Source organism: Poecilia formosa, unplaced genomic scaffold, assembly GCF_000485575.1.
Source record: "Poecilia formosa unplaced genomic scaffold, Poecilia_formosa-5.1.2 Scaffold283, whole genome shotgun sequence".
Taxonomy (NCBI): Eukaryota; Metazoa; Chordata; class Actinopteri; order Cyprinodontiformes; family Poeciliidae; genus Poecilia; species Poecilia formosa.
The window spans coordinates 696,517-722,872 of NW_006800222.1; the positions used below are offsets into that span (position 1 = coordinate 696,517).

Below are 26,356 nucleotides of genomic sequence, written 5' to 3' on the forward strand. Positions count from 1 at the left end.
AATAATAATAATAATAATAATAAAAAAACAGGTTTTTAATTTTGATTTGAATATTTTTCAAAAGGCCAACAACAAAATCAGTCTCTAAGGGTTCATATAGCTCTATATAATAGAGACTGATAGGAAAAACAACTGATTTTCACCACCATGTTTCACCTAAGAAGTTTGAACGATGATAAAACAAAACAAAAAAAGGATTAAATAAATCTTTGAGGGAGCAATAAAGAAGTTAAGCTTCAAATTGTTAATGCCAGCGGCTCCAGGATGAGAATGAGGGTGTCCTTCATCTACCTTTGAGGAACGGCCTCACTAGCAAAAAAAAACACATTGCCATTGTTTTAGAAGTAACTCCAGAAATGGCAAGTAGGAGTTTAAACTGATAAAAAGCATCAAAAGATGACCAAAGATGAAACAGTTCAATACAAATGCGAAACAAAACCTCCTCAACCTGCGTGCCACTCATATTTCTGTCAGTTTTTCTACGTACTTCAGAGATGCTTCGCTTCATCCCTGGTCTAAACTTTGTGACGCCTCCGTGGCGTTCTGTCATGTCAGTATAAGGACGTGACAGTGCAAGAGCGTGTCGTCTGAACAGGGGTCAGAGCTGGTTTCAGGTGCGAGTCAGGGACCGGTGAGTCACCGCTGTGATCTGGATGCCCGCTCTGTGCCTTGCAGTAGAAGCGGGTCCTGAACGAAGCAGACAGCAAAACGAATACTGCAATAACAGCGGCGGAGGCAGCCTAAAAATAACCTTCTGTCGCTTCTCGTCTCTCACACTTGTCCACACCTCACCCACTTTGGTCGGCCTTATCTCCCGGGTCCTTCTCTTTGCCTCTGTGACTTTTACTCTTGCAGGTCGTTGCTCACACGTACTCAAGTAAACCGTACCGAACAACCGTCAAAGTCAAAGTTATTTGTCTCCCTTGGGAGAAATGTGACGTTCAATGTGACAAACACATTGCACTCTTTAGAGACATTACTGTTGCTTCAGCGATTTTTACACACAAGATTTGAATGTATAGGTTTGAATTTCGTATTTTTCAAAATTATAAATTGATGCTCAAATAAATACATATGACCTGCGCTGATATTTGGATGAAAGCCACTTAGCACGGTGCAGATAAACCACACGCTTTTGGTGGTCATTGTGCGTCTGGTATAATTCAGGTTCGGTTGAGCACGCTGTTCATCAGCTTCTCTGTGTTTTGCATATATTTTGCTCCGTAGGTTGTCTGTGAAAACTGGAGGACGCGTCAAATTACCGTTAGACCAACCCAAAAAGGGACGGAAATACAAAATTACTTTTGAAAATGTACATTTGTGCTCATAAATGTGTTTTTCCAATGAGAAGCAGGGAGCTAACCTGTCACTACATGACTGCATATAATTACTGAGGGTGAAGAGCACAGCTGTTGTAGGTCTGAACCCTTCAGTTTTATCAGTCTTTTGAAAACAGGAAGGATTCAAATACAAAATACAAAAGTCTCAATCAACCCTCCTCTCTAAAAACCCAGAATGTGAATTTGTTTCTTACCCTGTGTTTTTCGGCTATTTTAAGTTCACTTCACTCTTTACCTTCAGCACACGACACTCAGGGCTGAAAAGACAAAATTAGGTTCATCTTGAGGGTCTGAAGAGAAAACAGGCAAACAGCCTTTGACAGAAGGTCAAAGCATCGGTAGAATATCCAGGATGTCATGAGGAAAGTTTCACTCTCATCTTCAGGTTCAGCTTTGACTTCTCCTCAGGTTCAGCTTTGACTTTCCCAACACATAGTTTTTTTTTTTTTATTAAAATGTCCTTCCAGTTAAAAGGGAGAGGGAGTTTATGTTTGTGCATAAATATCTTTTGACCCTCCAAAAGCTACTTTCTGTTTGCCATTCACAAATTTCTTTAACCAATTGTTTAATTAATCAGCATACAACTAGTTTAATTCTCTTTAGATATGAGAGTGAATATAAAAGGCTGTGTGTGAATATAAAAGAAAAAAAAAAAGACAAAAGTTCTTTGGTGACCAAAACCACACCATGTTCAAAGCAACCTAAAATCCCTTTCTTCCTCGTTCTGATGGCTGCCAAATCTCAGCAAGTCGTCTTCATCACGTTCTCTGGCTGCTTTGAGTTTCAGATGATTTACTATTTGTGACAACAAATAATTAAACGGGTTTACCTAATAAAGTTTAGACAAAGCTCATTTGTCTAAACTTTACTATGTACTCCACGAGGTCGTCGTTTTGAATCCATCAGGAAGCAAAGGGAGGACATGATTGATGTCGGGATGCTGGCGCTCTGATTGGTGCATCACTAGTTCTAATGCAATATAAATCATATAAATCAATGGAAATTGGTATTTAAAAAAAATTCATTTTCTCAACAGCTACATCAGATTTACTGCTAAACAAACTCAATGGTAGATTACTAAATAGCTTAATCTTTATGTCTGTCTCCATAAATCCATGTTGATCTTATGCTCGTCTTCGTAATCGTGGCTGAAACACTGAGTGTTTGTAATTTTCCTCAGTGAGGAGTGAAATGAATCCATATGGCTGAGAGCTCTGAGCTAAACGCCTGGAGTGAAATACTTCACACAGAAGTCGCATCAACTCTCGATTCATGTGACACTTGCTCAAGGCACTGAGGAGCGTCTGCAAATAAAGGATCTGTCACATTCGCGTCGTGTTGGACATTCGGTTCAACGTAACAGACATGAAAAACACCTTCACATATAGCTATAATTAAAGATGCACGATACACTGAATTATAAATCAGATGCATCAAGGTATCGATTCTTAAGAATTAACTTTTTTTGTGGAGGTTTTTTTTTTTTCTTTTTTTAAATCCTAAGATATTTTCAGGGTAAATAAGTAAATTGTATTTGCAAAGCTAAATTCACAAATGCTTCACAAGTCACAAAAAAAAAACAGATCAAAGATAAATTTCACATGACTTAAAAGCCTGTCTGGGACAGAAATGCAAATTGAGAGCCATTTAAACAGAGAATAAAATGGCTCTCCAACATGGCAACCTCACTGTCAACATTTTTGATAGCAGTAGAAATCTTTACTGTTGAAAAAAATCATTGAGCTATTTGCAGATGTTCAAACTAAAAAGGAATGAACACCGCAAAATAAAAATAAAAATATGAATAAAAAAACCCAAAATAAAAGCCGTAATGAAAACTCCTGAGCTGGAATTGCAACTCATTTAACGAACTATTCAAAATTAGATTAGCAAGAGGGAGACTGACGCATTGAAAAACATCCACGTCAAAGATCAACTCAACCGGGAAGAAACTTCCACAAGAACATGCGAAGCAGGTTCACAGACGTCTGCTAGGAATTTCAATCAGGCTAAAATTTCTGCGTCCGTCCAGAATGACGGATAAAGCCGACTTCAGATTTGACTTTCAGACAAACCTTTGCCAACTTAAAGAAAAACACAAAAAAACCACCCCAGTACGAATCAACATCTGGATGATGCTCAGATTAAGGTCAAGGCATGTGCGAGGACTACACTTACAAGAATGTGAAATATAAATATTAACTAAAACACAAACTGCTATTTTTAATGGATCTATTTTAAATCGGAGACTATAGGGACAGGGCAACAGCAAAGGAGGAGAACACAGAGTCATTTTAATGACGGCTTGAAAAATGTAAAAGAGGTGAAGGGAGCAGGACACAGTTGAATCTGCTTAATGAAAAGCTGCCTTGGAGAAGGAATGTCAGTCTGCTGCGCAGCAACAAAAGGTAGAGGGTATGACATGAAGCTGGAGGAGGAAGAGGAAGAGGCCGACTAATGAGTATGTATGAAGTAGAGTGAATAATTATATTTGGTTTTCAAATAAAACAACCTTATTCATCCTATTCTCCAACTCAATAACAACTTTGATGCGTGTCGCATTGCGCAATTACATTCACGAGCAGATGGTTGTGGCGTTTTTAATAGGTTATTTATGGGTTAAAGAATGAATAAAAAGGTTAAAATGTAGCATATTAAGAGACAATTTATCCGACGGTTCAGTCTTTTGGATTATCTGTGAAGCTATAGAGCCTATATATTTATAGCCTTCTCCCTGAGATCAAGCAGACACGACACCAATCCATGAAGGATGATTAACGTAGCTTCAAAGCGCGTCACAGCCGCATGGATCCAGCTTGTGAACTTGCGATGGAGAACATGCTCACTCAGGACCCCTGGCAAAACATTAAAGATCGCTTTAAACATCAAAGGTAAACGTTGAAGGAAGCGAGAGACCAGAAGGAAACTGAGAATATCCACAAACATTGTGAGGAGCTTTGTTACCTGGTCTGTCTTACAGAACGCTAACGTTTATTTCAGGATAGATCCTCTCCTCACGTTTCCAACGCAGATCAGGAGCAGTGGATGCTCCAGGCTGCTAGTTACTAATCATTCTTGCTGTCTCAAAAGTAGCAAACAAGAGCAATATGTATTATTATTTTTTTTCTCCAGGCAGCAAATGGGTCCTCTGAATCTCCATGTACCCAATTATATAGATCATTTTTTATTTTGTCATATTTTTCCTGAGCTTCATGATTATAAGGTATTAATTTTTTGTTCATTTCTGTTTTGTTTTACTTTTCCTCTAAAGAGTAGTTTGTCATTTGCTCTTTCCTTGTTCAGTTAACTGTCTATGTTTATCCCAAAATACATTAAATTAAAAGGAAAAGTATTATCAGTGGTTTTCTAAAATGAGTTTAGTAGTTAGAGCTTCGAAAAATAGACGAGGCACGAACTATGAACATCCCCCCCCAAAAAAAAATGGGTGTAAAAGTGCATCCCATAAGCACACAACATGTATCTTCTAAATGTGTCTTCAATGCTTCTAGGCCCAGTTTCAGGGCTCAGCAGAATTACTTGAGGTCCAGCGTGCTGAAACGTTACTGAAACCGTAAACCAAGCCGCCGCCTGCTCCTCCGTCAAATACTTTGTTTTTACAAGCTTACTGCAGCAAGTGTTTAAGGAAGAAATTAGTTAATAACTCATAAACACTTGCAAGTTTATTTTCCGTCACCTTGGACACGCTGGAAACATGTTCTCGGCACACAACTGAGGAGCTGTAATCGGTCTTTGCAGGGGAAATCATCTGACCTCCTGTGGGCACGAGTCAGGTTTGGCAGAGGCGGCATCACTCTGCGCCGCTGTGATGGCTCTTTTACAGCTCTGTGAAACAGAAAACTACACACGGGTGGTACATCAATGGGGATTCCCCCCCACCACCGCTGCTGTTTCTGCACTTACCCCCTCAGGCTTAATTCCTCTCCACTGCGATTGTAACACTTGTTGGAAGCTCCCCAACCTCTGCTGAGTTAAGCAGCGTCCGCTCACTCTGTGCAGCATCTTTGGATGCCACAGGCATACGGACAAATTTAATTCCCCGGCAGGGCAGTGAGCCCTCTGAGCCTGGAGTAAAGAAAGGACTAAACCAAGACACTGGCATTCTTCTTCCTGGATTTGGTGCAATGGTAGGAATATCATCTCCTCCCAGTGCTGCTGTGTTGACGTCTTTATTTGTGCTGCTTGACAATAGCAAGCTAACACTGAGCCATACACGTTAACCCTTCGCTTCATTCAAAGTTAAGAGATCACATAAAATTATCAGTTTCTCTGATTTTACTTTTTATAGGTATATGTTTGTGTAAAATGAACATTGTTCTTTTATTCTATGGACTACTGACAACATGTCTCTGAAATTCCAAGCAAAAAATTTTGTATTTATTTGCAGAAAATGAGAAATGGTCAAAAAGATGCAGTGCTTTCAGACCTGAAATAATGCAAAGAAAACAAGTTCATATTCATTTAGTGTTAGGTAAATTGTATTATTATCAACTATTTGTTATACTGTTTTATATGTTCTTAGTTTATGTATTCTTATTTGTTTTAGTCATACCTTTTAAGAAATGTTTCTGTGTTGTTAATCACTCTGATTTCCTTTCTCAGAGGGCCTCTCTGGAGAAGAGCAGTGACAGCAGCTCTTCACAGAACGCCCTGCTTTTGACCTCTTAGATAGCTATAAAACCATCGCCGTGAAGATTCACAACTTGTCCTGTTTGATCCTGGGTCAGGAACTAGATAAGTTAGTGTGAGATAGATTGTGTTGTTAGTTAGTGATAATCTTGGCGCTGTGACTGTGTGATGAAGTGTCTTTCCCCCTCCCTTTAGAGTTACAGCGCTCTCTGTGATTAGGGATCCTAAAGACAATAAAGAAATGTGCTTCAGAGCGGTAGGAGATTTGTAACTGAAAGCACATCTCTGTCTGTTCTCCTCGCGAGTAATGAGAATCTAACTTTCTCTTGTCTTTCCTGTGTTATTTGCTGTGTTTAATAGGTGTCAACTCTGACATTTAGAAACAACAATACTAATGTTTTAACTCAGAAATCTATATTTGGTGGAATAACCAGGAGGTTTTCAGTCTGGTTCAGTGCAGTAGACTCTGTATAAAGAGCTGTATATAAACCTAAGGCGAAATGACAGGTGGTCCAGCACTCTTACCGTAATTTCTGGACTGTAATCTTCTACTTTTTACCCCCAAGCTTTGAACAGTTGCAATTCAGTGGAATATATGCAATTCAGTGGCTAATATATGGCTTTTTGCCAACATGTTCTGATTTGAAAGGCTGCACTGCTGTGTGTCGAAGCCCAAGAGCAAAAGGAAAGTGAAGCTGTTCAATTCCCACAACAAAGAAGACACTTTTGGTGGTTTTAGTGAGTAAGAAAGTACAATTTTATGTAACTTTTACAGATAAAATCACAGAGTGCTTCACAAAGCGCGTAGGAAAAGCACATGAAACATAACGATGAATGAAGTTTGTTTGATGCACTCATTGATTGCAGGAGGAAAATAGCAATCAGTGACATTTCCCATTTATGTTTTTTAAAAGCAGCTGTGTTACAAGTGTTTGGAAAAAGTATTTGGAGTTTTTATTTCATTAAAAGTAAGGGGAAAAAGTTAAATTTAAATACCTTATGTTACAACACAGACACCTACGACTTATAGACAAACGCAGTCATTATATGTATTTCTTTATTTTTTTCTTTTCTTTTCAAAGTCAGAGTGTGGGGCTTATGTTCAGGTGCGCCTCACAGTCCTTAAATTACGCTACTTCTTTTGGTTTTACTGGGAAGCTAATATCTGTTTCCTAATCTATAGGTCACCATCTACAGAGGTCATGAACTTGCTACTTGGTTGGCCATGGATTTGCGGTCAGAGCAGGATATTGTTCTTGCTTCCTCTTGCTGTTGATCAATCGGTTGGTAATTTAGTGAACTGAAGCTCTGAATTAAGGTCAAGAGGCATTTCAATCTTTGCAGTTTCTCATTTCATAGCCATTTTTGTTGTTCTTACGTACAACCACCTCTTGTCTTGGATGATATTTCAAGTTGGGCACAAAGCAGGTATTGTTCCAGTTAGAAATGTTTTTAGTCCAAACTAGTGTAATCCAGAAAGTAGACTCTCCCCAAATCCACGGACAGAGTTTTGGGAAGGTCTCTAAGGCAGATGAAGAACTGAAATTTGCGTAAAATAATATTTATTTACATGTTTTTGCGACATGAATACTACTCATAGATAGTGAAGGGATTACATAATTGTTTGCGCAGGAAGACATGTTTGAAAGATAACGTTTTTAATGGCCTGGGTGAGTAACAGGGAAGTTATGTTTAAAAAGTGTCTCTTTCTGCTTTTCGCCTTAGTTAATCTAAAGCAAGTGTAGCTTTAGACTAATATCTAATAGATGTGTAAAACCAATTCTAAGTGCCAAAAATAAAATCACTCTCAAAACAAATGTATTATCTTCCAAATTTAACACAAGCATCTATGGATTTTTTCCCCCAGTTTTGCTACCCGCTGATGTACCAGAGTGTTTCACTTTTTTGTGTTTTGATTTTGCAGGGGAGAAAAAAAGTCCACAATAAAATGCAAGTAAAAGACGTTCCTGTCATTGCACGCACACACACACACACACACACATGCAGGAATCCTCAAGTGAGAAAGCACACCAGCTCGTTCTACCTTGTAGAGCCCTTTGAGGTGTGACCGATACCTAAGCCTGCCTAAATCCTTTAGATGATATTTAATTTGATCTGGACGTGTCAATGCGGCTCACGGATCGCCGTTTTATTCTCAATTTTCTTCCGAGGATAAATTGTAAAATGAAGTGTCTGTCCAAATTTTCCGCCAGTGATGGTGTGGAAATAACGAGGCTTAGCTCTCGTCGGTGACTCGCCCACCTGCTTCTGGAGGATATTGATTTGGATTAAAAGGTTAAATGTTCACCTGGGCCACGGATCCGATTCTGCGACGGGTCCCGCTGCACGCCGGGCCTCGCTCGAGGGAATGTCAGTTCAGGACATTCGACTCCACAAACTCAAGAGAAGATTACCGAGAGTATCTAATCTCTTTACAGCTGTCTGTCCTGACAGTCTGGCCCGGATCTGAGAAAAGCAATACAGCGGCTGAGCTTATCGCTACAGACGATGAATGAGCCGAGAAATAAATCTAATTTCCGCGGCCCAGAGGTTGTCTAAATCTACTTGTTTTATTTTTCGCTCGCCGTCGAGCCGAGTGTGAGATAAGACGGCAAGAAATAGACTACAGCGTGCTCTAGCTAAAGCAGTTTTCTGTATCTGCTGATAAGAAAATGAAACTACGGAGGGGCTCTTTCGCTGTAGTTGATTTAAGTTCCAGGTTCTTTAGACCGAATGGGAACCGGTGCTTTTGTAAATATACTCCAATAAAAGCTCTCTCTATATATATCTGTGCCTCACTGGCTACTTACTGTATTTATCCTGCCTACCAAATATGTAGGATAGTTAAATTAAATTGCCAAAAACAATGTTTCATCCGTTATATTTAAAATGAAGCCCAAAATTATTCAAAGATCTGAACAATTCAGATTTAACTGGAGCAGAAGCTGTGAAAATAGTGCAAAATGCAGAGAGACGATTTATCGACAATAACTGGTTACGTAGACATGCAGCCTGCAGCAGCAGCCGGTTTTTGTCTTAAACCAAGGTCTTTGCTCACAACTTGGCACATCTTAACAGGCTCGTTGGGGGAATGTGAAGTGCTTCAAAGAGGACCATAAATCATTAAAAAAAAGGATAAATGGGAAGCAGTGACCTTTGCTGCAATCTCACATCATTAAAATTTTAAGTTACTAAACCGAGACCAAAAGTCTTGCCTTCTTCCCATGCAAAATAAAATGAAGCTTTATTTTCCTGAGGATTGTCTAGTGATGTCTGCTGAACTATCATCGTCTCAAAGCCTTTAAAACACTCAACATTCAACCCACAGTTCTTCAGAGAACATTTAAAACCTCGGGTAAAATTCAATGATTTAGATGCAAATGAAAACTGGGTCAGAAAATGTTTTTTCTTGTTTGTTTTTTTAGGATTGAACATTCTGCTGTTTCTGTCCAAATTTAATTTCACAAAACAATTCAAGCAGATGCCTTCTTGCTGTGTCTCCATTTTTCTTCAAAAAAAGACCGAGGTGGTAAAAAGTTTAAAGCAAACCCATCGCTTTTAATCCTGAGCCGGTTAATAAGGAAGTGCAACAGTCATTGGTTTGATTTTGTTTTTCTAAATCTTCTTAAAAATTAAATGTTATGTTTTCATTAACAGTAAGTTGGAAAACACCACAATTAATGGACGACAAGGTTTGAAAACATCAGTCTGTGTGTAATTAATCTTTAAGAAATGCTTCATTTAGTGATGAAGTTAATGAAATACATAAACTTTTCAATAAGACATTTATCGAGTGGGAATTATTGAATTGTGGCCTTTGGCAGGTTTAATTTTATCATTCACTGAGATATGAAACCACAAAGGTCTAGTTAGAAGAAATATTGAGCTGAATATAACAATTCAGATGCTGATATAAATCTTATTAACTCATAATCATAAAACTTGGAGTAGAGTAGTTAGGAACATGTGAGGCAAAGCATTTCTGCAACAGGCCAGAAGAACATCCTTAATCTATATTTTTCTTGTGTAGCGCATTCTGAGTGCAAAGTTATCTTTTTATTTGAGCAACATGTTCCTCCTGACTGGAAATAACATTAACTTTCCCCGTGTGCAGAGAGATAAAGACTGGGGTGATGTCAAGGAGGCTTTCCAGCCTCATGGACATGTTTATTGCTATTTTTAAAGCAAAATCACAGACAAAATATAAACCCAGTATGTGCATAGCACAGTAAAAATAGCAGGTCTCCTGTCTAAGTATTAATCACCCTGCCATGTTTCACCTTTCGCCTATTTCACCTTATAAACACTCTGCAGACGAAACAGCAAATCAGCAACATAAAACACAACAGTGTCCTCAATTTTTCTTAAAAAACATCTCAGGTCAAACATTACAGCATAAATAGCGTCACAGTGACTCTTATTTCAAATCTGGGCGATGATTCGGCCTTTACTGATGCTAACATCCAGTAAAAATAACGACACTAATGATTTTACGACATATCTTAAACTCCTCTGACGTCTGACTTTTAAAATGTAATTATCTTCCCTGAGCTGTAATATTTATTTTATTCCATAACTTATTCCAGCACCTTAAGTCTGATGCTTTCTTCCATGTGATGCAAGGCCTCTGATGTTTTCTCATTAAAAAGGCAAATAAAGTTTGTCCCTTAATCCTGGCTGGGAAATAAAAGCAAACGCCTTACTGAACCCTTGGGCTTGTTTGCTTTACCAGCTGTGCCAGTTAAGGCAGCAATTACCACGGTCGCAATAATGGAGAGTTAATGTTTGTCTTTTCTAAGCTCTGGCCAGGTCTTATATTAAACAGCAAAAAAACAAAAAAGAGTTGTAACTGTCTTTTAATGAAAGGTATTCAGAAAGACATTTTTCTCTAATTGTGCTCAAGAAATTCAGTGCTAAGAAATCTTGTATTTTTGGATATTTTTGGATAGACACAATACCGAGAGCATCTACTGTGATGTCCAGAGTAAAGTCCTGGCTGTCAAACCCCGTCACATTCAGCTGCAGATAATTTCAAGAACTGAAGGAATGAGAAACTCAGTATATTGATTCATTAGCAGATGTTTTTGAAATTATTTAGCAAATTGTTTGTACTTGGTGTGTTTGTAGTTCATAGGTAGGTCAATAACAGCTACTGTCACACAACGAAACCTTAAAATATGCATCTGAACATGTTTTTTTTTTTTTTTTCTAATACATGACCCATTTTCACAATTTCCTCTGAATACTAATGTCTGGGTTGCCATCAGCGGGTGGATGATCCAGACCCTGGTCTTTATTCTTCTAATGTATGCTCCATGTGGTTTTGATACATGCTCAACCTTCCTCCTCTGCTTTCCACTCACTTCTTCTATTGTTCTTATGCAAAGCAGCCGATGGTCCAGGTGCTCCCTTGCAGAGCCTTTAGTGTTCAATAAAGTGTTGTGCTTGAGTGTGGAACTCCACTCAAACAAAGCTGTCTCTTTCAGCCAAACGCCATGCAAAACTAATGATAAGGGACTTTGTGTAGCATTTTGAGGCACAGGCAGAAGCGAGGTGAGGATGGTGATACCAGTTCAACCAGCACTTCTAAAACAACAACCTCTGTATTTTCCAGAGAATGTAGATCTTTACCGTGACTTTCAGTAGGCTGTCAATGTTTCCAAATCCTTAACAGTGACAGCCTACTAAAGGCTCAAAAGATTAAAAAACAACTTTTCTACACTCCATTTATGTAATTTTCCCATACATTTAGCCTTCTTGTTATCTGCTGAAAGTCTTGCTCTCTCTCTCTTTTTCTCCTGCAGCTAAATGAACCATGGACACGTTTCTACATGTCCTTTTAATTGGCTTACACCTACTGAACTTTCTCTGTATTGATTTTCCAAACACCTGAAACGGAGCAGACACAGACTCTTTACTAACGTTACTCTGCAATATCTGGTGGTGATTTGTTATGGTGTGTTTATTAATCAGTGAAAGATTGGACTTTTTTTAGTTTCAACCTGGAACTCAAATTCTCCTTTCGGACCCACGTGTATCGAGACAAGACAAGTACAGTGGAAAAATGTTATATTTCAGTATGTTGTTATTGCATTTTAAATTATAAGGTTTGCAATTTAACATAACTAATTTCAGATTAACACTTCACATCCATTCATCAATCCACACACTTTCTTACTGAAAAGTAACTGCAATACATATAAATATATATATAGTGTGTGTGTGTGTGTGTGTGTAAACTTCACTCCATGGATACATTTTAGTGACTTTTGGGCATTGACTTCAGTCGATTACTGTTCCTTCTCTTGCAACAGTTATTTTTTTTAGCATTATTCAAATCTCTGCCAACACCATAAATTATATACAGTGAGTGCATCTTTTTGTTTAGACAGCAGATCTTACTTGAATGAAAGGGAATAAGAGGCCCACAGCAAAGTTGGACAACCAATTCACAGTGCCAGCGATCATGAAAGCAGCAGGCCTGTAGGATTGTTCAAACAGTTCCCCAGTCAGGATAAATGGGATGCCACCTGAAAGAGAGAGAGAGAGAGAGAGAGAGAGAGAGAAAGATATATGAACCATTAGTTACAACAAAGTGCTGACAGCAACTAACAGAAACAAATGGTTTCAGTTTGAAAAACAAACAAACGCCCTTTAGGTGCTTCATAACTTTTTATTGTTTGCTCTCGCTGCAGGATGCAGATCAAAAATTGGTGCAGATTAAGAATTTGTTCTATATTTTCTAGCATCTGTAAAGGTTCTGCAGCAATTTATGCTGTGGGACTGAATTTTCAGCTGCACAATCACCCATGTCCCTTAAATTTCCTGACTTTAATTTCAACTATATGTTGTTCTGAAACTGCTGTAATGTTTAAACAAAGCCAATTAACATTTGCGTAGACAATCACTTTGAGTTTGACTTCTCAATAGTGAACTCTGTAGGAGCAGGTTAAAACTCTTTGTCTACTCAATAAAAAAAATGGCTGTTTAAATGTAAAGTAAGTCATTATGTCAAAAGGTTGAATACTTTTATGAACATTTTTTTTTTTTTAATAATTGTTGCTCAATCTATGGATCAACACTAAGCACAGAGGTTGTGTGTCTCATTTATGTGCACCTCACTGCACCATGCATTCATTGCACCTATCAAGTAACTAATTCCAATGTTGAAGGTACTTTTAATGTGCCTGCATTGAATTCACACATGAAACCCAAACAGATGCATAATTAGTTTATGTTGAAAACACTTAGACTAAGACTAATTCAGTAAAAAAAAAAAAAAAACGTAAATGGAAAAAGAGTTCAGAACATAAAATAAAACACAAACCAAAACACAAATGCAGTTTCATTATATTAACTATGAGCAAAACATTTATTTCCAAAGTCTATTTTTTATTTATTTATTTTTTTGCATTTGTGTTACTGTACTAGTAATAATCTGAAGGAAAGCACTGGTTTTGGTTTTATTTGAGCAGATGCTTCCCCCTGAGGAAAGGTCAAGTCAGTGTTTTCATTAAGAAAAGTGAACGTTGTTTAGCACATTTCCAGCTATAACTATTAAATAATAGTCATCAGGATTCTGAATATTTGATGCCAATATGCAAAGTTACTATAGTAACAGGGATTCATTTGTATTATATGGAGTGATGTGACAAAGTGTCAACAAATGACAAAGTTGTATTAGTGAAATAGTTTTCCTTCAATAGAAAGCGCGTTACGGTAACTTAACCAGGTCAGAAAGCTTTGAAAGATGAGGTTGAGAGTTTAATAGCTGGTGTCTATAAGCTTTTTCTTTGGCTAAAATATGACTCAACTTAAAATGTATAACCCCTTTGAAATATATAGGATGACCTGTATATTTCCATTATTCTGCCTTTATTGGGGCAAAAGTAACACGAGCAGTCAACCTATTGTTTCTTTCTCGTGCGATAAAAGACGTTCAGAACTTTATCTCCTAGGAACAGATTGCAAAACTTCAAAAGACTAGAATAGTTCAAATGTTTCCTATGCTACATCTTATACAAAGCTGTTGGGATACTGTCCATCTTCAAGGAAAAACAAACAACAGGGGAAGATAAAAAAAAAAAACAACTAACAAGCTGCACAGTTCAAAAGGAGAGCTGGCAACACCTACTCAGGTCTTTGACTGCAGCGTCATATCCATAAAAAAGTCATTACACCATTTCTTTGATACTTCCTCACTGACTGTTTCTTTGTTCCTTCATTTTTCACATTTATCTTTGAAATATTTTAGTACTCAATTTACTTTATGTTTGGTGTCGGGTAGGGTTAGGGTTAACCCTAATCCTACAACTTGTTCCACAAGGATTGCCAAGCCTAATCCTTCATAATCATAATCAGGTCACAACCTAACTCACAACCTAACTCAAAGCTAAAACCCACACTGATGTATTCGAGAGCATCAATGAACAAAGACAAAGACAGAAACTTAGTGGTGACGTTTAAAAAAAGGGTTTGGGTTATAAAACAACACTCCAAGCTTCGATCGGTCCATCCTCCCAACGACTACAAACGTAGCAGAGGCATGGCTGTCCACCTACAGTGACAACGAGGAGAAACCCATCATAACACAGCAGCGATGAAGAGATCCACTGCTGAGGTGAGTCGCTGTGTCAACAGGGGCGACTAATAGCTGCTCTCCAAAAGTCATCATGTGGATTCTTAACTCAAGGCCGTGGCAGAGCTTCACCCTCCGGTGACCCTAATCATAGCCGGCGCTACAATCTTCAAAACGAGACGAGGGCAGATTTATTGGTAGGATTGTCCGAGTGGAGGATTAGAGCTAAATGCAACTTAAAAACTTTAACTGAACTAGAAGCTAGTTTCCGTCCAATGTGACTGTGTTTGAGCTATTTTAAGAAGACTGGATTAAAAAAAATAAAATAAAATCTTGGCAATGATAAAAAAGCCCAAAAAGGCCTAGCAGCTGTAATTGCTGCTTAGTCTATTTCAGAAATAACCTCTTTACATGTTTTGAGGCAGTACAACAGGAAAAAAATTGTAAGTCACCTTTTCACATTTTTTCACATCATTATTTTTTCTTTATATATCAGGATTGTATGTTATCTGGTGGGTTTGAAATAAGGCTGGAGGAATTTTGATGTAAGTGATGATGGTGTTTGGTGCAAAGCATTTTAACGCATGCTACATGGCCACACACACACACGTTTGCTTCTAGTTGATCCTAAATCAAAATGTATTAATGTGTGTGTACTCACACAACAATGTCTTATTGGCATTAATTATAATATAAACTGCCAGACTTGTCTGTCAATGTTAAAGAAGCTTACAAAAAAAAAATACAACAAAAATGTATGATTTTAATCCTATCAGCAGATAATTTGTTGTCCTTTGTAGCTAAAGATACAAAAACCACAAAGGCATTTTCAGCTGAACACAAGGAGCTGACATAAAGGCTCAGCATCTCCTTGGAAATAACTGCTTGTGAGGAAAAAAACCCCACCCCATTCTTTGAACAAGATGATGTTTATTAATAGAATAGCATTGAAATAGCCTTTATGGTGCCACCGTGGGGAAATTCAGGTGCAACAGCAGCATCAAGGGATGTTGATTCTGCTTTGTTTAATGGGGCTAATCCATGGTAAACAAAACACCAAAAAATGTTTTCAAAAAATTATATGTAAAAAAAACAAGATTAACAATAATAATACACTGTACAAGATGATATAAAAAAATACTGTACAGTTATCAGAATGGACAAATTGTCTCACTAACCAAGAGATGTGCAACTGAGGAGGATGACTGTCTTTAAATTGTACGTAATCTGAATGTGAACAACATAAAAACAGCAGTCTTGTTTTGTTTTTTTTTGTTTTGTTTTTTACAATACAGCATATCGGTGCAGTACAGAAAAACAAACGTGCAGAAATCTTTTTAAAAATCGGTCAAAACAGTGCAAATGCCAGCAGAGATGCAAGGGGTTGGAGACGATGGGGCTTGCTGATTAAAACCGAGCGTCTGCTCATTCATGCAGTCGACACAAAAGAATGGTCAGCATGTCAAACACCCATCACCTGATTTCAGCACTTATTGATACCTTTCGGTTTTGTATAACAGAGTTAGTCCATGGTGATCCAAGTAAATATATAGGCCTATCGGGGTATGTTCTGGTTGGCACTGTTAGAATGCAAATGACTGAATGAAGATTGGTTTTCAGACAACCCCAAATAGTACAGAACAATAAAAGGTAACCAAGGGGAAAAAGGAAACATGAGGCTTAGAAGTGACACGCAGGAAACAAACACACCACGGTTTTCCTGCTAATGTTTGTCCCTTGGATAATAGCAGGGATTATTCACAGCAGCAAGTAAAGAGAGCTCAATATTTGTTTTCAACAGGTTCGTTGACAGTGCTTCTAAATCTATATGAAGCCATTAGCGGCGCTGGCGGCTGACATTCTTCCATACAGGAGACAAAGAGGCGCTTCTGTTCAGAAACTTGCATCCTGAAGTTGTTGCACACGTCTCAGTGAAAAGCCACAGCATTAATGCAATGTGGCGAAATCTTATTGGTCAGTGAGAATGTTTGTTACCATGGAGACTAAACATGGGCTGATGGACTGACCTTGTACATTCGAAAGACAAGTTGCTGTGCTGCTCCCCACATAGGTACCATGTTGATGTTCTGCATCTGAAAACAAGAAGCTACTCCACTAATACTCCTCATACGGGAATTTTTTAGACTTAATAAATATTTCAATAGATATTAAATGCAAATTGAATTGTTTTGGGGGAGAAAAAAAAGAGTAATACTTTATTTGAAGGGGTGTTCAGACTGACATGATACTGTCATAAACATGACAGAGTCTTCATGAATGTCTGAGTGTTGTCATGAAGTGTCATTCAGTAAATAATGACACTTTTAGTGCAAGGTCGACACTTTTAATTGACTTTTAATGTAAGTTTTAGTGCAACTTTGCATAAAAAATGTAATTACCAAATGATGCTAACGTGACACTTTTAATGCACTTTTAATACAACCATTAATGCTGTTTTGCATTAAAAGTGTCGTTATTTACAGAATGACACTTCATGACACTTCAGTCATAAACATTCATAAAGACGCCTTCATGTTCATCACGGGAGTTGTGTCACGTTTATGCCAGTGTAACATCATGAAGTGTTACCAAAATAAAAGTTGTAAGGTATGAAACTCAAATAAAATCAGGCAAAAAGTTTCAGCTAAAGTCAGCTCAGAACTCATAGAACAAACTTTGTTGTCAAACATTCATTGCCGAGGGTTACAACTAAACAAATGCAGATTTACCGTAAAGCGCTACCTTGAAGGTTTAAGTTCTACAGACATTTTAAAGAATGACGAAAAAAATGCACTCCACAAAACTAATTAGTTTTTTAAGATAAATGTTATTTACAAGTTATGTGCTGCTGAGCTGCTTTCCTGTAGATTTCTTTATAATTTCCTTGCTAGACTTGATAGATTTAATCACAACAACCTCTTTCAAACACACTTTGTGTCCCTGAATCTTAAAAGCCTAAGTTTTTTAAATTTCCTCTATTGGCCATGAAAATCAAATTTAAACACGGTTTGTTTTGTTGCCTGAAATTCTTGGTCAACGTTTTCCTTTTTAACTAAATGATACCGTTACAAACAACTGACTAGAGAAACTAATTCGTCCTGGTAACAGTGCATAAGACCTTTCAGGTTCAAAGTAAATCCCACCTCTATGAGCCATAAAGGCTCCAAGCAGAACAGACAGACTAGAAACGGCTCATATGTGTGACGGGTTTTTCTTCTGTTTCGGCTTGACCTCTTTAGACGCCACATTTTCACACCGACGGTGCCAAAACCGTCATCTGTTCTGCCGCAAGCTGGGACCTGCAGACAGCTGGCGAGCAAGGAGGAAGTGACCACCAGTAACTACGTTTTTTTATTGTTTGTTTTTTGTAATTGATTTTGACACAGGTTTTACCAGCTCACCTGCATAATTCAACTCTGCATTCTTCCAATGAGGACAGGAAATGATTTTAACATATAATAGTGAATTTATTAGAAAACTTCAACGCATCAAATACTACAAAAGTTCTAACAGTGAGAAATGATGAGGCCAAATTATTTTGCAGTTTCTTTAAAGACGAGAACATTTACTTCTGTGAGCTTCACCTCATGTTACAATGTCATTTCTTCATCAGATACACTTTGACTCATTCATGCATGTTTGCCAAATGTTTGAGTTTTTCATGGCAGCCAGTTGGTGCCACATATTTACCCCCACACAGACTACCGGCAGCAGCAATTAGCAAACGCTGAGCTTGTCATATAAAGTGCAAGGCTCCAAAGACCGTTTGTAAACGGCATCAATGAATGCATCCCAATTACATAACAGAAGATTTATCATAGCTGAACTTTGACCTCCAATCCTTTAAATATCCCCACCACATTAATAGCTGATTGGGCAGTGTGACAAACATCTGGACGCTACAGAGATGATTACAGCACATGTATACTGATTCGGATTGCATCTATGATAATGTCACACTGATTTAGAAGAAACATTAAAAAAAAGAAATAAAAGTAAACTTTCTGGGGCTGTAAGGGAAATTTATTCATTTAGCTTTTCTAGAAACTCTTGCCGGGTGAGAATGGTGGTGGTGCCATGTCTTGGTTCGTTTTAGGTTTATTAAAACATTATTTCTCAGTATTGCTATTTTTACAAGTGTCATAAAGCAGAAAAAAAAGCAAAACTTAAGTTGTTGGTTTGTTATTAAAGGTCTCTAGGAATAGAAGGACTAGAATTTGTATGTTTAAAGTTTACAATTTTAGCAAAAAAAAAAATGGGAAAATGAAACTAATAAATTTGCACTCTGGTGGTTTGATGTATGAGTTAGTACCTGTCACATATTGGACACCATTTACAGATATACAGCTTTACACAAATAACACATCACCTTTCAAATCATCTGTTACTGTAGCTTATGGAAATTGAACTCCAGGTAACAGAAGGCCATGGATTTCTTTGGACATGTCTGCAAACGTCAGACATGCAGTGCTGCAACTTACAGACATTACATTTACCACGCAGACACACTACTGCTGCTGATTTGTGCATGTACTGTTCAAATGCAAAAGTAATGAAGTCATAATTACTTTACTACTTTACACGTAGGGACACTTGGAGACTACAGAGCGTTAAATATGCATCCTCAGATGGTCAAGTGATTAGTAAGTATGGGGGGAGCAGTCAATCATGGCTTTCTCTTTCACAGAAAGCTTGTGTGTTATTTCTTCACATTTAGAAAAGAAAAGAACAATATCAGATATACAGGAATCAAGGCGAGATAAGAAGGTGTGACAAAGGCCTAAACATTACCTCGAAATCAGGATCCTGTTGCTTTCCAGTGTGACTTAAATTATATTCCATATTCTGGCTTTGAGTTATTTCTGTTTTTATTTAGCACAATATTGGTTGTGTTTTCTTGGAGTCCTAGCTATCCCATTTTTGTCAGATATATCCCTGTGCCTACTTGCATTATTTCTAAGGCCGTGTGTCCGTTTTCAATTTTGCCAAATCTCCTTTGTCTTTCTTCTCTGCCAGCTGCCATTTTATTTTCTCTTGATTATGACTCACTTGATCCTGGCTCCACTAATCACCTCTCCAGCTTTTATTAGCCCGTCATTTCCTGTTGATCATAGTCAGATTCTTTTGTGATAACTCTCCCCGTCCAGTCCGTTCCTTTTCGATCCCTGTTACAAAAGCCTGAGGTTTTCCATGTCTTTGCTGTTTTTGAATTTTGTTGTTTGGTCTTTTTTAACTTCTCTTTAACTGAATCATCAACCACGCCATGATCCTTGTACTGTTCTGTCTGCGTTTTCGTCCAAATCCATCTCAACCACTCATCACGCGTATTTTGCTGGAGAACCTGTTTTTTGACATGAGTGACAGAAACAGTCTTTAAGATTCCTTAATAGTTGAAGTAACATTCAGCACATTGCAAGAACTTTTCAACATTTTTTTTTTTGTGATACTGGAGAGAACAGCGCTCCAGAATGTTTCAAAGGACAATCGTCTCTTTAAAACCCACAATGTCTTACACCTACAGCTACACCTTTCCTTCATTTAATATGCGAGGATCTATGAATATCAAATCACTTGCTTCTATCTGCACAGCTTTTCAAATCTGCTCACCTTCAGACATCCTTGAATCGTGTAAAATGACCCTGTGCTATTCAATTGTGTAGCAGAATGTTGTAATATTGCAGTAACTCCATACGCTTCCTGTAGACACAGGTGGGCAGTAACTAGTTACATTTACTCAAGTAACTTTTTAGGAAAAAGTTAGCAGCCTTACTACACCATACTTTTTACTTCTACTTGAGTTATGTTATTATGAAGTTTTACCAAAAAGCAGAATCTGCAGGGAAGGGGCTGAACTAAGTTAGTTAAAACTTGGTTCGTACTTTGTTGACACAGACACCCACCTCTCAAATCTGACTTAATGAAACAATAATAAAAAAATAAAAAAAACAAACAGATCTACAACAGAGTCACTGGTGGTTTGTCGTGATATACTTAAAATGAAAAGGGGCCCCTTAATTATATTCCACTCAAGGCCCCATGCCACCTTTTTCCAGCCCTGCATAATGAGCTAGAGCCACTGCGCTGCACATCTCTCTGCTGGATGAGGAGATGTAATTTATGTATCACGAGCAGGGACAAGGTTTCTGTTTTGTGACTGCTGAGTTTTTAATAAGACCAGTTGTTTGTTTTTCTAGGCCGGGCTTTATGAAGCGGGACTTTCTGATCTCCGCTCTTCACTGTCAGCTGGCCTTGCAGCTCTCACTCATATGTTTACAGGTTCACTCCACTCCACAGCTGACTGGAGCAGAGGACATGTAGACGAGACATTTGATACGGCATTGTATATAAAAAGAGTATGCAGCGTGATTACAGGGCGAGATTAGTCACGCAGGTCAAACATCTGACAACTGAAACATCTCTCTGCCTGGATTTCTAACTATACAAACAGACAGTAGTTAAAAGAGTCGTGGCAAAAGCACAGGAGGTGGAATAGCAACTCTGCTGTGGAGAGTACAATGTCTTCTCCCATCACCTGTTTGGGGAAGCATCGGTTACATAAAAATCTCTACAAGCTGATGAAAGCCTCGCTCCGTTCTTGGGATTGCTCTGTTAGCTGCTGGATATGATGAAGGCTGTTTTACAAAGTGATGAAGTTTACAGAAAACCCTTAGCAGCCTCTTCATGAAGCTGCCATACAACTAAGAAGTGTCTTCAGTCAGAGATTTACTCAGTATGTCAGGAGATCCTGCACACAGCACACAGTCAGTATGATTGTTTTTAATTTGCTTTATTCTTCACAGTACAAAACTAAGACATGCCTTAGCTTTTACAACCACTGAATCAAACTGTTTTCCCCACTCCAGTTTTGTAGATATAATTTATACCTACATATAGCGATATAGATAATTACACATCTAAATCACTTTCATTGTTCTACTTGAAACAAAGGATGTGATGTTTGATGTAAAAGGTTATTAATGTCAATAGTAACTTTTCTTTAATGTTTGAAAAATGTTTTCTCATCAAAACAGCTATCTTTTATCATGATAATGTATTCGTATAGAAAATTGCTTGTAGTTTTTATTGAAGAAAATCCCATTAAAGTGCATGTGTCAAAGAATAATTCCTTAATCACATAAATCTAACATTTTACTTGCATCTGTGCTCGCATTGCATCCTTTGTAATTTCTCAGTTTCACAATCAGTATTTAATATATAAATCTGTATCGCACACAGTGAAGCTTAACATTAAGCGAGGATTGTTTTTCTCTCAGATTCTTTAATTAGTATTATCTGTCCCGGGGTTTCTTCCCAGGGACACATGCTCAGAAAATCAATGTGGAGAGGCACCAAGGAGGCATCGCAATCAGACGGCCAAACCAGCCTGGATAACCTTTTTGAATGCAGAAGAGCCACAGCTTTGCACTAAACTCCCCTGAATAATGAAACTCTTCACCATATGTCCTAAAATGAAGCGAAAGAGCATTTCAATCATCATTATCTTGGTCGTGATCCATGCCATACGACCAAACATGAGGATCTCAAGGGAGGCAGACTAGAAAACTGAGAGTTTTGCTTTTTGACTCAGTTTTTCCTCTACAACAGTGGAGCGGAGCAGGAGTGGCAAAGCTGCAGAACAGGCCCCTGTCTGCCCCATCAATCTCCCCCTCATCCTCCCATCGTTGCACAGATGCTTAACTGAGAGTTAAAATAACAATTTTGCCTTAACCAAATCAGATGGTAATCCAAAACTATTTGCATAATCAGATGTAAATCATTTGAGGGGTGCAGAGTCTATTCCAGTCTCATTTAAAATAAAAAAAATAAATAATAAAAATAATGCCTGCCTCACAACATTATATTTCACCTCTCCCGAAATGAGAATCTAATTGTTTTGTTCCTGGCGTCCGCTTGTCAGGAAGTGTTTCCACAACAACTCCAATATCTCTCTATACCAACTAAGTCATCCATTCACACTGTTGGTCATCCAACTCGTTTATTACCAAATTCCCTGGTGAGAGGTGATTCATCTTGTTCAATTGTTTTCTGTCCTATCCACACAAGCCTATCTGTCAGCGCTCTCTATCTGTTTGTCTTTGTCCTGACAACATCACCTCTGCATGAGAGATGAATGTGTAACACCATCCAGATAAAACGAGACCAAAATGTTAAAACGCATACCTTCCTATTAAAAAGAAAAAAAGTTCTCATCTATTTCACGCTCATGATTAATGCGCATAAACTGCTGCGACCTCGGAGAGTTGCGTTATGATGGATTAATCCTGCATTTTTCTTTCTTACACAGACTAAGCCTTTAACCGTACTGCAATAAAAAAAAAAACTGTAATTTACAAAAAGGTAACATCAACTCTGAGTTTGTCACCTCGTAACAGTTTTCAAACTGACCCATAAAAATTTTACAATTTTAATCTCCCCAGAGTTAAAAATTATTTCTGCGGCCAGCACATCGATCTGCTGCAGCAGTGATTTATAAAACGGCTCCTCAAGGCTTCCGTAAGAAGCATCCTCAATATTTTTCTAGATTTTGTTGCCAAACAGGTGTAACTCACTCCAAGCGGATGAGTGAGTTCAGTGCTTAACAAGAAGGGATGATAATGCATCGAACTTATCTGAGAGGATATTAGCCGTTGGTGAGAGAGAAATGTAGGTAAATTAAAAGTATACCTTGATCTTGGTGAATGCATAGTAGGGATCTGAAGCATACACAACTTTCCCATGTGCGTCGACATGCATGTGTGTGACACATGTGACCTGTAGTACAGCCATGATTAGATGCAGTTTATAAAACAGATCTAGTTTGACAATAAAATATTTGGATCGAGGAAACCTGCTTGGTCCTGTGACTCAACTGATAGGTCTTGACCCCTGATGACCTAAGTTTCAAATCTCCACTAGGATATGTTTCCTTATTTTAATTGTACGCAGTTCTTTAAATGTCCTGTGAGTGTAAATATATATTTGCCCATTTCTCCATAACAACTGGAACTATCGAGTTATTTTCACAATTTACCGTCTGTTAAAAGAGCGCCCCTGCTACGGCGGGGGTGAAGTTACCATGATAACCTGATATTGGCTGAAAAGCGCAACGTCTCTCCTTTCAGAAACTGTTGAAACTTTTCAGATAACTCAAAGTCAATTGTCATCAGTCGGCTTCAGGTTCGGCCATCTTGATTTTGGCTCCATTTGGCAGCACATTCTTTTCAAGCACCATTGTTCTCTAAAATGCCACAAAATTGTGTGATTGCTGGGTTAAGGCACAGAAAGAAAAAAAAAATTAGAAACCCTATTTTCTGTTTTAAAGCTTTAATTTAACAGTGATTCTCAATTTGATGACTCGACATAAAATAAACGCTGATAATCAGCTAAATATTTTAGTGTTTCGCCACATTCAGGTGTCGAATACTTCCCTGGGAAACAGATATGGAAGAGAAGCAAATGGAAAATGGCTGGACTTGCCAATACCTGCCTTTCATTGGTTAGCACTGAGTCATTATCTTTGGTTGAGACTTAATTTCCATCCGGACAATGAGAGGTTCAGCATGATTTGACAAACAACAACAATATCCCTTTCATCACTAGAGAACGAGTGTCTGTAGTGACTGCCTCAGCTGCTTCTCAATAATCAGCCTCTGGCTGCTTCTCGCCGGCCTGCATAAAAGAACGCCATTTACATTTTATCGCAAAAATACGTATCAGGGGAATAAAAAATACACAGGTGGGCGACTCTGGAGACACACTTGGTTGTATGTGGGTGAATATTTTTTAAAACTGACTGGATGTTTGGCTGCTGAACATGGCTGGGGAAGGATCATGTAGATTCCTAACAAACTGATGTGTCTCAACCTTTGTGGTCAGTTCATCGGGCAAACAGGGGACTAAACTATTCAGTCAGACGCAACTGAAACTTAATTAATAAAAAGGTCAGCATACAAATGAAGCAGCAAAATATTATCGTGGCCTTTGCTTGCTTCAATTTGGGAAAGGTTGCTGTTGAAGTGTCTGGTCTTTAGCGATGTGTTCTGACCTCCGTGGCAAAGGAGGATAATATGCAGCAATACCCCTTCAATTGAAAAATAATGTCTGTCTGCTTCCAAAGACGTGTTGTGTGCATTTTTTTTTTGTGAGATATGCACTAATGGTTAGAGTTCCCCTATGATAATTCAAATTTGAAGACTTTTCTTCACATTCACTGTTTCTGTTGTGTCCCAGCTAGGTTGTAAACTGGACCTGAAAACGCAAACAGAACTGACAAGAACAAAACCCGAAAAATCGAGATGGCAATGTAGACGGTTTATTGAAAACCGAATTTAAAATCAAACAAGTTGTTCATAAGCTGATCAGAAGATGAAGATCATAGGTCCCAAAAACAAAATACGGGACATTAAAAAAATACTCTGATGCTAAATTAAATTAATATCCATTACGAGTTAGTAACCAGCAGTGTCATCTTCATCCGCTCCAATTGTTGCACATTTTGGCAGAGCTGCACCCAGACCAATAATGCTGCTGTCCGTTAGCATAAAACGCTAACACTGGCTGACTTTTACACTGAGCACCAGTGTCAACCTAGCTTAATGCTAATTAAATCTTTTTATCTTCGTCTAAAAAAGAGTGTTTTCTCCTCTGAAAAGAAGTCTGTTCTGATTATACAGCTGCGTACTTTGCTGTCTGAACACAGGTAGCCAGCTCACCATCTGCCGTGCTTTTTATTTCTTTACATTCTAAAGAAGAGGAGCGCACAGATGCCCCTGTAGCTCAACGGAGCGGATATGTAAGGACGGGAAAAAAAGCAAGTAATCTTGTTTTTGCAAAGGTAAAGATGTTTACATTCAGAGATGAAATCCTTAAATCGTTTCAAAATAATCCAGCTAATAACTACACAGCAAAATATGTATCTAAAAACATGCAGAGTGCATTGTGTTGGGCTCTACGTGTGATTCAGGGAGAACTAGCAAAAGTGAATCACAAAACATCTGACACATCAGTGGAAAGGAGAACTACAACAAAAATACATTTACAACATCCAGATGATAATGTGCCATTTATTTTTTACATGTTTGTCTTTCAATGCAGAACTTGGAGGGAGAAAAGGTCATAGACTTTTATTGCTAAGTAGCAACCAATTAAATGGCAAATCTCGCAGTTGTCTAATTTGACTTACTCATGTCAAAAATCATTTTTGTTCAAGAGCAAAAAAATTTTTTTTCAAATCTCTCATAAAAATCATGTTCTGAATTTTTTCTTTAATTATTCCCAAAAGGAAAAAATACTTTGACCTCGGTGCTGGTTGCGCTTTAAGTTCAACCCTCTCTTCTGAAAAGCAGTGGGAGTTCCTACTAATAGGATACACTTTTCTAGCATTAAATTAGATTTTCTTTCTCAGCTAACTTCCTTCCTAATATGAAAGTGTGCTCATAAGAGACTTATCTTTGTTAAAATAATGTGTAAATAATGACTAATTCCTTACATGAATCTAATGAACAATAAGACATATTTTCCTGATGCAAAATCAAGTAGCATGCTTGAGCATCACATCAAATCTTAATGTTACTCCCAAAATGTTTATTTGTGTGTGGGTGAAGGTAAAAACCTCCATTTATGTTTAAAAATGAAAAACACAGTAAAAAGGACTACATGTGGCCAAAAAGGATCATTCAATTGTGTAAACCACTTTGCTGCTTGCTGTTTGATGTTCCATCAAGGAAATAAAATGAAAACGACCAGCGTTGTCTGAAGATTTGTATCTATTTTAAGGATGGAAAACTTAGAA

General features: G+C 37.9%; 1 protein-coding gene across 1 annotated transcript in view; it reads right to left on the reverse strand.

Annotated features, from left to right (window-relative positions):
• The window catches only part of LOC103151500 (solute carrier family 2, facilitated glucose transporter member 9), a 118,322-nt gene that overhangs the window by 5,854 nt on the left and 86,112 nt on the right, over positions 1-26,356 (reverse strand). Inside the window, exon 12 of the mRNA XM_016681505.1 lies at positions 12,390-12,517. Coding sequence (XP_016536991.1) covers positions 12,390-12,517 — 128 coding nt within the window. The remainder of the gene's footprint in view (positions 1-12,389; positions 12,518-26,356) is intronic.